The following is a 14,385-nucleotide window of genomic DNA, read 5'->3' as shown; positions in this document are numbered from 1 at the left end:
TTTAGCCCACCCCATCTGATGATGGTTCAGACTGGTGCAATACCCAGTGAGATCTCCAATCTTACACATGGTGGTTTTACTTTCAATGGCATCTGCTATTTTCATCATCGAAAAATGGAGCAACTCGATCTCCATTTCAAGCAGGTCCATACCACCCAACAGCTCATCAGATTCTCCAGTGGCTAAGCATTCCATGGTGTCTTCATTGGCCTACTCAGTATCCTCGATGTCAAAGACCTCAGTCACTTCCTTAACGATCTCAGCACTGAGATGGGCGGGCAGACTGTGAGTAGGTGGTGGTGGTATATAGAAGCTGATATTCCCACTGACCCAGTCAGCTAGAACAGCTTTGGCCGCCTGTTCCTGACTGTATAAGCCTCCCTTCTCCTTCCCCAAATGGTGGGCCACTACCGTGCGAAAGTGCTCAGTGGTCTGGAACCCAGAGACACCGTAGCTGTTGAAAATCTCCTCCAGGTTGCAGCGCTGCAGAATGGTTTCCACCGGGGTCACAGGGTCTACCAGCTTCTGCACGTGAACGCCGTTACCCAGGATGGTCCCACCTGAGTTGGGCCCTGGGACAATGCCTGGAGCATCCATCAGACAGATTAACTTGTCCAGGTGGACCTCCTGCATGAATTTGGTAATCCCAGAAACGGCTCCCATGCTGCATGCATGGCTGTGCTTCAGGCTATCGATTAGGCTGCTCTTCCCAACATTGGAAAGACCCACAACGCCACACCAATGTGCGTGCACACTTCACCAAGGCGGCAATAGTTCCCCAGAACCCTCATGAGGTTTTCAGCTCCAAAGCAGCCTTTGCTTTTCAGCAGTGACTCAGAGGCCTGATCTACTGGTACACTGCAACAATTCAGGTTTTTGACCTGATGCTGGGTACTGGCCTTGAAAGCCACGGTTAGCAACTCATTCTGAAGGTAATCCAGCCATTTCTCCACAACCTCCTTGGGAACCAGGTCTATCTTGTTCAAGACCAGGACCAGCTTCTTATTGCCTTGTGCTCGCAAGACAGCCTCCTCTATTTGGAAGCAGCGGCAGCCTAATGGGTCTCTGGCATCCAGGACTTCCAGAATCACATCCGAGTATTCCACCACCTTACGGACCTCCTTGTAATAAGCCTTCCTCCTGGCCTCGTATGTATTTAATTCCTGCAAAACTTCCTCCTTACAAACTCCTCCTGGCGTCTCAGGACATCCTCACAGTAGCTCTCGATGGTCCTGCGTTTTTGTCCTTCTTGCTCCCAGGCAACTTGCTGCATCTCCTCAACCTTCTTTTTTTTTTTTTTTTTTTTTTTTTTGACTGTGGTTCCCACTGTTAGATCTGACATACAGAGAACCCTATTCTTTAATTCAGCCTCTCGATTGGCATGATCATTGGAGTGAACCAAATGAAGTGCACTGGGCACTTTGGAGGTTGCTTTCTTCCCATTTTGCTTTGCAGGCTTCTTGTGGCCCTTGGAACCCTCACCTGGCTTTTTACTTTTGTGTCTAAGTTTCATCAAGATGACCAGCTTGAAAGCAGATAGGTTCAAATCTGCTTGCTCTCTTCCTATATTTCCGGCGGGGATGTGAGAAGAGACACCAACACGGACAACTCTTGGGCGAGCAATTAAATGCTCTCCCGCAGCTAGGCTCAGACTTCCGGATCCTAGGCCTGCGGCGCCCGACTCCGCCCACTGTGCGATCTCCACTGGGGGCGGGCTTCCATCCCTTCCTCGCTACCGCTCTGACCCCACATCCTGGCTGCCTCGAGGGTAGGAAACAGCGGAGAAGGTAGAGGAAAGACAGCGGCAAAGTGACAGGGAAGAAGCAGCGGGTCGACTGGTGCGGCCATATACCCTTCTCACAAGCCAAAGTTTTGTCTGCGGGCATCTGTCTGGGGTTAAATATGCGTACTCCCATGCAGTCACCATGCCCGAATCAGACAGGGGTGGGGGATGGTGTCTTTGTCTGCCTGGAAGATGGCGACAGCAGGGTGTAAGAAAATGGCCGCCTGGGTCACATGTCTGGCCGAGTACTCCCCACCTGAAGTGAATTGGTTAGCTATTTCCAACCACCTTCCCAGGTCCTTGGGCCACAGACAATCCCAGAGTACTTCCAGCTCTTTCTGCATAAGTTCAGATCTATGGCGAGACCCAACCCGAGCTGGAGCAGGAGGCAGAACAACTAGAAGCCTCTCCCACCCGTTTGCCTTCTTCCCCTCCTACACCATCCTTCCCCAATCACCTTTGATTCATTTTTTATGTGTCCTTCCAGTGTTTCTTTATGTGAATACAGGTGAGTAAACACACATCTATTATTTTTTTCTTCCTTGTATGTATAGCTCATTATGCTAAATATCTGAGACCCTTCCTTATCTGTATACCGAAAGCTGCTTCATTTTTATAGAGGCATAACTATGTACTGTGTGGATATATATTTTATTTAATCGAGCTACCATTAATGGACATTCATAGCATTTGTTCCAAAATTTTGCTGTTACAAATCATACTAAAATGAACAGCCTTTCACATTTGTTATTTCAAACTTAGCTACAGCTTTAGGATAACTTCCAGAATTCAGATTGTATAATTCTGCAGTTTTAATAAGCATTGCCAAATTGCCCTCCAAGAGGTTTATACAATTGTGTACTCCCAAAAACAAGGTACGAAAGATAAGGTTTTTGTTTTTAGGGTTTTATTTTGTTCGAGACAGAGTCTTGCTCTGTTGCCCAGGCTGGAATGCATTGGCATGATCTTAGCTCACTGCAACCTCTGCCTTCTGGGTTCAAGCAATTCTTCTGCCTCAGCCTCCCAGAGTAGCTGGAATTACAGGTGCCCACCACCACACCCGGCTAATTTCTTTCTTTTCTTTTTTTTTTTAAAAAAACTAAAGATGGGGTTTCACCATGTTGGCCAGGCTGCTCTTGAATTCCTGACCTCAGGTGATCTGCCCCCCTCCCTCGGGCCTCCCGAAGTGCTGGGATTACAGATGTGAGCCACAGCGCCTGACCAGAGGTAAGATTTGTTTAACATTTGTTTCCATCTGTCCAAAGTTATTTTTAAAAATAATTCATTTGATAAAAATATGGGGAAAAAATTTAGAAGTTACATTATAATTCATGTATTTCATATTTATAAAATTAAATTCCCCTCAGAAGTCTTGGGTCCTTGAGTGAATCTCACAGAAAGAGTGGTAGAAAAAGTCTAATAGATGTTATTTTTATTCACTCAGTTATTTAAATTGACATAAAACTTTATACAACTGAACAATTTAGCAGTTTACAACAAGAGACATAAAGCATTCATACTCTCTGTTATGGACTAAATTGTACATCCTCAAAATTCATCTGTAAGCCTTAACCCTCAATGTGACTATATTTGGAGATAGGGCCTTAAGGAGGTAAGTAAGGTTAAATAAGGTGACAGGACTGGGGCCTAATCCAGTAGGACTTTATAAGAAGAAGAGACACCAAGGAGGAACGCACAAGGAGAAAACACCATGGGAAGACACAGTGAGAAGGTGGCCATCTGCAAGCCAAGAAGAGAGACAACTGGAGACAGCAAGTCTGGTGCCAAATTGCCCTCCAACAGGTTTATACAACTGTGTACTCCCTCAAACAAGGTATAAAAGATAAGGTTTTTATTTTTGTTGTTGTTTTTTGTTTGTTTGTTTGTTTGTTTTTCTTAGAGTCTTGCTGTGTTGCCCAGGCTGGAATGCATTGCCATGATCTCAGCTCACCACAACCTCTGCCTCCTGGGTTCAAGCAATTCTTCTGCCTCAGCCTCCCAGAGTAGCTGGGATTACAAGTGTCCACTAATACACCTGGCTAATTTTGCTGACAGGTCTGGTGTTTTATGTTGGACTTCCAGCCTTCAGACGGTGAGAAAATAAATTTCTATTGTTAAAGGCAGCCAGTCTGAAGTATTTTGTTATAGCAGTCCTCATAGATTAATATACCCTTTAACCAAGTATTAATACAATTCAGGGAATTTATCCTAAAGAACAAAAGCTATACTTTCAAGTATGACCACAGTTTTTTTATAAATAACCATGAGAAACTGGCAACAAACTAATTGCTGTATATAGAGGTTTCAGTCAATTACGAAACATACATCATGGAATGTTAATGTTATCTAGCCATAAATTATTATTCATATGACTACTTCAGCCATAAGGAAAAGTGCATACAAAATAATGTTTCAATTTTTTTTTTTTGAGACGGAGTTTCACTCTTGTTACCCAGGCTGGAGTGCAATGTCGCGATCTCGGCTCACTGCAACCTCCGCCTCCTGGGTTCAGGCAATTCTCCTGCCTCAGCCTCCTGGGTAGCTGGGATTACAGGCACGCACCACCATGCCCAGCTAATTTTTTGTAGTTTTAGTAGAGACGGGGTTTCACCGTGTTGACCAGGATGGTCTCGATCTCTTGACCTCGTGATCCACCCGCCTCGGCCTCCCAAAGTGCTGGGATTACAGGCGTGAATGTTTCAGTTTTTTAAAGATCAATTAAGAAAGATGAAAAAGCTCTGAGGCCGGGCACGGTAGCTCACGTCTGTAATCGCAGCACTTTGGGAGGCCACGGCAGGCAGATCACTTAAGGTCAGGAGTTTAAGACCAGCCTGGCCAACATGGTGAAACCCCATCTCTACAAAAATACAAAAATTAGCCAGGCGTGGTGGCATGTACCTGCAGTCCCCGCTAATTGGGAAGCTGAGGCATGAGAATGGCTTGAACCTGAAATGCAGAGGCTGCAGTGAACAAAGATTGTGCCACTGCACTCCAGCCTGGGTGACAGAGCAATACTCTGTCTCAAAAAAATAAATTAAATTTTAAAAAAAGAAAAAAATTCAGGAGATGGATGGTATAGATGGTTGATGTTTGCAACGACAATGCAAATGTACTTAATGCCCAAGGGCTGTACACTTAAAAATGATTAAATTGTAAATGTTATGTTTTATCATAATTTTTAAAAAGGAACACAAATTACATATACATAATTGCAGTTGGTAAAAAAAATTGTACCAAGATTGGAAAAAGACAAACTAAAAACATTGTGTTTGGTCAATGGGACTATCTGCAGAAAATGTTTCTATTTTCTTTCACACTGCTTAAATAATCTCATATATTTGTTTATACATGCATGCACATAAAAACAGATCTAGAGTGATACACAAACCATTAACATGTTTCTCTGGAGGAGGAAAAGGAAATAGAAATTCACCTGCATATCTGATTTCTTTTCATTTGTATGTATGATGTTTTTAATTTCTATTTTAATATCCAACTCAAAATATATGAAAAAAATCAAACAGTAAAAGAATACAAATAGAAATACAAACAATTCTATTTATATTCCTAATTGATAAGATAAACACACAGAAAAAGACATTTAAAAAATTTTTGAGCACAACATTCTGACTATATGCTTTTAATGAAAGTTAGTCTAAGAGCAAAAAGTATTGTAGAAAAACTACATTTATTCAGTAGTTTTGCTGTTGGAGTGGCAACGAAATACTTTATTCTGGAACTTTTCTATGTGTTGCAAGATAGAATAAATATATTGATATTAAGAGCCAGGGTTCTCAGTTTGGGAGAAAGGAAACCTAAACGTGGAATATGAAAAGGTAGGGGAAATACCCTGCAGCACTGGGTTAAAATGGTAATGATAGGTAGGTAGAAAAAATATGTATCTATGTTTCCCATCTCTATCCACTGAGAAAGCCTAGAAAGAATGACACTCCAGTAGCACTGAGCATGTCTAGCATCCAGATCTGGTTTGGGAAAGAACAAATTTGGAATGTGTTTTGGTGCCAAAAGTAAGGAAGTGCTCATAGGACAACAAGGACATTTAACCAGGAGCCAGGTTAGAGGGGCCCCTACTGGCCGAACATGAGACAATTTGAGCATCAAAAAGAAAAATGAAGGTATAGATTATAATACATTAAATTAAAAGAAAAAAATACAAAGTGATACTAAAAACTTGAGTTTAAAAGGAACCACTTCTTTTTATAAAACAATGCCAAGTAAAACATGAGTAAGGAATGATAATTAGAAAACCTTCATTTTGTAATCACTAGCAAAATAAATCATTCAGCAGGAGTCATCAACTGATGCTGAAATAACAGGGTGAATTTTTATTGAAGAATAGGATATTTATATGCTCTCACCTTGTAGACCTTACTAAGAGGTAGAGATGACTACCTTTCCAATGCAGGAAGATGGTTGACACCACCTGGACCAAGCAATCAAACTATAACCAATAATAAGGCAAACTCGCATTGCATGTCTCCTGATATGATGCAATGTTGTCTTCTTACAAAAAAATCTAACCTGAATCCTGTCATGAGAAAACAATCAGAAAAATCTAGAATATAGCACTAGTATGTCAGACAACTGACCTGGGCTCTTCTAGTATAGCAGTCATGAAAGCCTTTTTAAAAAGGCAGGAGAGAAAAGGAGGAAGAGAGGTAAAGAGCTGTACTGTACTAAATTAAAAGATGTGACAGCTAAATGTAATGTATGATCCCTGATTGAATCCTGGGGAAGGAGAGCATACAGGGTATCTGGGGGAATTCTGAGTATGGATTGTGGCTTAAATAACATTCACATATACACACTTTTTCACAAGTTTGAGGAAACAATTAACATTACCTTTGATGGATTAATTACAATATTTCTGGCTGAGCCATGTTCATCTCCAGTGAAGGCTGGCTGATTATTGAAGCCTTGCTTTACATTCACAGCAGTAAGTTCATCCTGTTCAAGAGAAGGTACTGATTAAGCAGAAGGATGTAAAATCTTCAACATAATCCAACATATTGCATCCTAAGTAATAGCTAAATTTGTTATGCCCTGTAGAGGAGAATTCTTGAAAGGACAACAATCAAAGGAGGCAGAGATTGAAGTTTAAACACCAATATGTGAATATGTAGAGAGATAAAGCAAATGTGGCAAATGTTAACTATTGACTCTAGGTATACAGCATATGGGTGTTCATTATACAATTTTTTTTTTTTTTTTTTTGGAGATGGAGTCTCTGTTGCCCAGGCTGTAATGCAGTGGTGCAATCTCGGCTAACTGCAACCTCTACCTCCTGGGTTCAGGCAATTCTCCTGCCCCAGCCTCCTAAGTAGCCAGAATTACAGGTGCCCACCACGACACCCAGCTAATTTTTATATTTTTAGTAGAAACGGGATTCACCATGTTGGCCAGGCTGGTCTTGAACTCTTGACCTCAAGTGATCCTCTGGCCTCAGCCTCCCAAAGTGATTGGATTACAGGTGTGAGCCACCATGCCTGGCCCATTATACTATTCTTCAAACTTTACTGTAAGTTTATAATTTTTTTTAACTTATAAGTTACAAAACGATTAAACAATGAGCAAAAAGCCAAAGAAATATAAAATGATAGAATTTTTTTTAAGAATTGTTTCCAGGCTGGGTGCGGTGGCTCGCACCTGTAATCCCAGAACTTTGGGAGGTCGAGGCAAGTGGATCCTCTGAGGTTAGGAGTTCAAGACCAGCCTGGCCAGCCATGATGAGATCCCATCTCTACCAAAAACACAAAAATTAGCCAGGCGTCATGGCAGGTGCCTGTAATCCCAGCTACTGAAGGTTGAGGCAGGAGAATCGCTAGAACCCAGGAGGCAGAGGTTGAAGTGAGCCGAGATCACACCACTGCATTTGACAGAGCAAGACGCCCTCTCAAAAAAAAAAAGCATTGTTTCCAGAGTCCATAGTTTGACTCTCCATTCCTGACCAGCCTCTATGCACACGCCTAATTTATGTTTAAGAAAGCTGGGTCACTAGCTTACCCAAGACTTATGGTGAATTAAAGACAAATGAAGGGTTCCTAGGCACATGCCTTATGATTACAACCACACAACATCACAACCTACAACTGAAGGGAAGTTTAGAGCTGCAATGTTTTCTCACATATTTTGGCTCACTTGATCTTTACCAACTAACTCCAATTCCAAGGGAGAGAGTAGACATGTCCGTTGTACAGATGAGAAAAGTGTGCCTCACTAAGCTAGTGCAGCAACTGGACAAAGCCAGCACAGAAATACTATCTTCTAAATCCTAGACTAGGAAGAGAAATTTCCATGACACCATGCCACCAAAGAACAAATGCCACATGAAAATGTGGTCTAAAAATACGTGGCTACAATTCCTACTCTCCTTAAAAAGACCTCCTACTGGATACACATAGGAACACTTTTCCAAGGTCACAACACAGCAAAAATAAAGCAAGACTCCAAAAAAAAAAAAAAAAAAAAAAAAGACCACCTTGCCCTATCCATATTATCAGAGTTATGGAACTAAATTCGAGTTTCTAAAATACAGACTTGAAAAAATAAGAGGGAGAGGTTTGAATAAATGAAACTACCTCCTGCTTCCCTCACTCCAAGCCAAGAAATAATTCTAGTAACAGTTGGAGTAATAGTAGCCACGGCATAAGAATAAAATATACTTATTACTTTAAGTAATTGCTGCATGTGTAAAATGAAAAACAGCAACTGATCAAAATCATTGCTAAGATTAATCAAGAAGCTTAGAACAAAATAGTTTATGACATTTAAGCACCTGACCAAAATCTAAAAAGGTCACGTTGGCTAGGAACAGAGGTCTCCTGGAGACATGCCATGTAACTTTACTTAATTATGTGTGCTCTTACTAATGCCTTGGCGAGCCACTGTTTTGGCGCGTTTTCAAAAGACCCCTGTATAGGAAATTTCACTTAATGGTAATCAAGTGTCCTCTAAGCACAGAAGGTCACTGAAATCGTGATCCACACAGAAGATGAGTTACATGTACATATCAGAAGGTATCTCCAAACTGCTCCCACATTTTCAAATAACTTATGTGAAAATCTAGAGCAAAACTACATAATGCATACTTTAAGTCAGAAAGGTTTCAGTCAACTCAAAGCCATTGTGCTACCGAAATTTCAGTAGTCTCTGAGACTAAGAAAGTAGGAGTACTAGCAGTGAGCTCAAGGAGAAAGTAGGATGAGAAAACTGAATATTTATCTTTGATTTACTATCAGAGTATTACAAGAAACATTGAGTAACAGCATATGTTTTTACTAAAAATACATTCTGGCCTAATCAAGAAGAATGTGTGAGGTTTTCAGAACCACATAGCTCTATTCAGTGTTGCTTCACTTTTTAGTTTAAACTAACACCAGATCAGATAGCTGCTCATTGTATCCAACTGCTTATCACCGGCATGAAGATGTGCCCACTCCTGATGTGTGCACAAACTCAGAATCCCCAGAAGAAAAAGAACATGGAACTAGATATACATATCTGTCATCTATTTCAGATTTTCCTCAAACTAGGAGCCACACAGATATTATTGGGAGCCTTGAGTTCTGTGAATTTTAAACTGCATTCTAAATTTCACAAAAACACATGTAGAATTTGATCACTTCTCACCACCAGCACTGCATCATCTCATGCTTAGGCAATAAAATGGCTCCTAACTGGTCTAGCTTCTCCCCTTGCCCCCTGAAGAACCCTTTGACCACAGCAGCCATAGGAAGCCTTTTAAAACTCAAGTGAGATCATGTCACTCCTGCTCAAAACCTGCAATAATGCTCTATTTTACAAGCAAAGGCCCTATGATGTCTTAAAAGTCCCTGTGTGATCTTAACACCATTACCTTTCTGGCCTCATCCCTAACCATACTCCCCCTCACCAACACGGTCCAGTCTCCTTGCAATTCCTCAAACATACCAGCCCAACATTCTCTAATCAGGGACTCTGCACTGTCCATTCCCTCTGCCTGGGCTGTTCTTTTTCCTGGTGTCCACATGGTCAACGACCTGACCATCTTAAGTCTTTGCTCAAATTTCACATTCTCAATGAGAAATGTGATGACTCTATTTAAAATCGGAACTGCCCACCCATTCCCTTTACCTCCCAGCATTCCTAATCCTTCGACAATCCATACCATTTATCACCTAAAACACACTGTCATTTACTTACAATGTATATTATTGGTCTTCTCGAGGAGAAGGTAAGGTACACAAAACTGGGGATCGTAATTTTGATCACAAACACAGGCCAAGTACAGAGCCCACAGATGCAGTGCCTAGCAAATAGCACACATCGCAGGTGTTCAATAAATATTTGTTCAAAGACTAAATGAATGAATGACATCCTATTCTGAACAATTAACATGAGCATACTCTGAGTCACTACCTCATGAATTTGGAGCTGTAATTTCATTTGTGTTTCTAACCAGCATCGCTTTGTCACCCAGAGTAGGGGCAATCACCCCAGCAAGCCTCACACACCATCCTGAAAACAAAGATTTTATAACATCGATTTCCCTAGTGTGCAATGAAGTTCATAGATAACTTACCTATACCAATATTTTTTTAAATCAATATAATGCTCTCATTCTAAAATTGTTAAAAAGGAAGTAACTTATGATTAAATAGGCACTTCAACAGGAAACACTCGGGCACACTACACTGGACTCTCACAACTGCAAAGTGTGGTCAACGGCCCAGGAGCACTGGCATTACCTGGGAGCCTATTAGAAATGCAGAATCGTGGCCAGGCACGGTGGCTCGTGCCTGTAATCCCAGCACTTTGGGAGGTCGAGGCAGGCGAATCACGAGGTCAGGAGTTTGAGACCAATGATGTGGTCAACATGGTGAAGCCCTGTCTCTACTAAAAATACAAAAAATTAGCTGAGCATAGTAGTGGGCGCCTGTAATCCCAGAAGCAGGAGAATCACTAGAACTCAGGAGGCAGAGGTTGCAGTGAGCCAAGATCACACCACTGCACTCCAGCCCAAGCAACAGTGTGAGACTCCATCTCAAAAATAAATAATAAATGAAAAGCAATACAGAATCTCAGCCTCTCCCACCGAGTCACAGTCAGCATCTTAACAAATTCCCACATGATTCATGGACAAATTAAACTTTGAAGAAGTGAGTCCTAGAAGACAAATTGTTAAATGTTTGTTCCTATGCCTAGCATCAGCATAACATAGTAAATACAAAATGCAAACTGATACAGACAGTTGTGCTGTACTGCCATTTAAAATGAGCAGGAAGGGCATAACATGAATTTTTTGAAACAGTGAAACACTCTTGGTACAGTTTCAAACTAACAAAATAGTCTCCCAACATATTAAGACACAACAGTTATACTCCTCAGAAACTCAGTGTATATTAAATGTACATTAAAATCATACAAAAAATACGCTGAGATCATATATAAAACAGATTCCCACCTGAGACAGGAAAAAACAGTTGAAGTTCAGTGACACATCTGAAAGTGCAGGGGACACAGGAAAATTCTTCATGGAACCCACCCATCTGCACACTGAGGACAGCCCCACCCACTCAATGGTAGCAGACACAAGCAACTAACTCATCCCATCTCTACCCAGATTTCCACAGCGCTTCCAGTGAGAGCCACAGATAGCTTTTATCTTTTAGAGCCCTATTCTGAAAAGGGAGTTTAAGAAACCAGGCTATGGATTTAAGAAACACTGAGCTCCACCCTGGAGTGTCAAAGTCTTGCTCGTGCTGCAACACCACAGCAATGGGGATGCTCCAATTCCAACTCATTAGGCCATCCTCTAGCTCACAGTTGTGGTTACAGGTGAATACATGCTGGCACCAGCTAAGACTGAATGATGGAGATGCACACAAGAGGGAGGAACACACCATGGGTAAGATCCAGGGGTCTGCAATCAGACAACTCAAATTTAAACCCCCCACTCCATTTAGGAGGGGCTCTAAGCAAGCTCTGGGACCATTGCTGTGTCTCTGTTTCAGCTGTAAAACAGGGATAGTAATAGTTTCTACCACGTTATCTCTGTAAACCAGTTCAAAAAAACAAAAAGCCAGGACAGTAACTAACTTGGCCAAGGTCACAGAGTAGTGAAGAATTCCAAAAAGTCCATGCTCTCAACCATCATAACCATATAAAAATGGCTGGCAATTAGCATTGCTGCTATTGATTATATCATATTTTTAGTTCCAGAAAGTGATAACCTGAAGCTCCAGTCAGCGGAGAAACAAAAAGCCTTCTTGGAAAATTAAAATAACCCTTTCCTTAAAGCAGTGGCTCTCAAACTTTTGCATCCATCAGAATTCCCTGAAGAACTTGCTAGAGCACAGCTGCTGGCCTCACCCAGAGTTCCCACTTCAGTAGGTCAGTGGTGATGCCAGAGAATCTGTATTTCTAACAAGTTCCCAGGTGATGCTGATAGAGACCATACTAACATGAAAGACCTGAGGTTTCTGCCTCTCTAGAAAACCTGGGTTTCCACGCCCAGTGCCAGCATTGGTCTCACCACCAGGAAGAAACTGATGTCCCATCTTGGCTTGAGAGCAGGAGATCCCAAGAAGAAAAGTCCATTCAGAATTCTCTACCACACCCTCTTCCCCCACTGTAAAGGCACAAACGCAAAGCTACACACACACACACACACACACACACACACACCCAGGAAGGAACAAAGCATATAAAGTTTTCACTTCACTCCTTTAACTTCCTACAGAACACTAGGAACACAGACTACTCAATTACATGAAGAAGCAAACAAGAGCCAAAAAAGAACCCTGGCAGTCACTTCTGTGAGGTTTACTAGTACAAAACCTTAGTTCAGGGTCTTAGAGAAACTAAGTGAAAGGAGGTAAAAATCCAGAGCACCACAACCAAAAAATGCACCCTGATGGTCTATTTCCTAAAGTTTCTGAGAAGAGAACATTAATGACAAGAATCCAAAAGGCAAGAATAAGATTCAAATTCCAGAGTGTTAACTATTGTTGCTTAGACATTATTTCTCAAACTCCAGTAATGCACCAATAGACCCCTTTTAGAGGAAAACCACTTTATCTAACCTGAGGGAGTCTGTAGACCCCAAGTTTGAGAAACTGGACTGGAACATGGATACTTAATGGTATTAGGCAGCATTAAGAGATTCAGAAGAAGAGGTAATGTGTGTTACATGAACTCAAACAACAAACTTTTATAACGCTGCTCTGAAGGCTTTTGCCAAGTCTAATCAGGCAAAAATAGAAAGAGGAGAGTCCAAATTTTGCAACGGCATACTTCTAAAACCCCCAAGCCAGAATCTGTAAGGGACACAAATAGCTTCCTCTTGTACTAGCCTTGAACATCTTCAAAGATGTCTCAAAATAATGGAGGGTAACAGCCACCAAAATTCTTACAATGCCTTTCCTTACAGAGATTTAAGCTTGTTCAGCTATATCTAGCCAACAATTCTTAGGACAGAACTTCCAGCAACTACTCTGTCCATCTGCAAAGGTGGGGCAACTAAGATCCCAAAACTTGAGGCACACACAATAGTTAGTCAAGATCTCATTCTCAGGATTGTGCTCTGGGAACCAGATCAGCAGTACTGAACCTTTTCCAATAAAAGGACTCGTAAGGTTGAACATCTTCCCATTGTACAACATGCAGAGTAAGAGAAAAAGCACTTTTAGTAACCATTAGGAAGGAGAGGAGACCATGAATGCAGAGATACTTTTAAATATGTTTAACATTAGCAGCACCTAGGACAAAACAGTTGTACACACACATCCAAGATCAAGTATTTACTAAGCCAAGAGACAATGCCAGCTGAGAATGTAAATTCACACTCCTCACCAAGCGGTCCAGAGTAGCAGTGCACCAAACCACTGTGCACATGGATTTCAACAGGTTTACAACAAAGTAATCCAAACAGAGAGAAAGGAGAACTCCCACACCTCGTCACTGGTTTCAACTAAAATCACAAGCTTTAAAGCAATTCTAGGGAGACAGGCACACAGAGAGAAACAGAAACCAAAGCCTAGAAAATAGTCCATGCTAATATATGAAAGACCTGCGTTCATGCTGTATTTTTGTATTCTACACTGGTAAAAAAAATCAGACCTTCGATACTTTGGGTAACCTCCAAATGCATTCATAAATCTCATGCATTTACCTTGAACTTCAGAGAATGATCTTATATTTTGGATCAGTTTCAAAGCAATCTTTTAATTTCAGTGAAATGTTTCACTGGGAAAGTGAAAACATTTTGATGCTGGTTTGGGAATTTTTTAAACTCTTTCTCACTCAAGGAAAAAAAAAAACCTCAGTTTAACACAGTTTTCAACGGTCATCTCAAGGGCAGATAATGCACACAAACACATATTACAGACATTCACAACCTCCTCCAGCATCACCATCTATCACACAGAACATGCACAGAAACTCCCAATTTTCTCAGTCACCTAGTAACATCTAGCAAACTAGTTCCATGACGGTTCAATGATTGGACAGAAATTTCCACCAGGGATGAGAATACCACAGAAGTAGAAAAAGATCCCTCTATGTGCTAGTCAGGAAGGCTGGATTAGCACAAGTCTTACTCA

General features: G+C 41.3%; 1 protein-coding gene and 1 pseudogene across 5 annotated transcripts in view; both read right to left on the bottom strand.

Moving 5' to 3' along the window:
• LOC108300130 overlaps positions 1-1,710 on the bottom strand; it is a 4,497-nt pseudogene extending 2,787 nt beyond the window's left edge.
• MED12L (mediator complex subunit 12L) overlaps positions 1-14,385 on the bottom strand; it is a 363,255-nt gene that overhangs the window by 324,066 nt on the left and 24,804 nt on the right. For all 5 annotated transcript variants that reach the window (XM_037736428.1, XM_017522838.2, XM_037736429.1 and 2 more), the window contains exon 3: positions 6,647-6,751. In XM_037736428.1, coding sequence (XP_037592356.1) covers positions 6,647-6,751 — 105 coding nt within the window. The remainder of the gene's footprint in view (positions 1-6,646; positions 6,752-14,385) is intronic.

The sequence above is a fragment of the Cebus imitator genome, unplaced genomic scaffold (assembly GCF_001604975.1).
Source record: "Cebus imitator isolate Cc_AM_T3 unplaced genomic scaffold, Cebus_imitator-1.0 Scaffold25, whole genome shotgun sequence".
Taxonomy (NCBI): Eukaryota; Metazoa; Chordata; class Mammalia; order Primates; family Cebidae; genus Cebus; species Cebus imitator.
The sequence above is the reverse complement of the archived record's forward strand: the minus strand, read 5'-3'. Positions and strand labels throughout refer to the sequence as shown.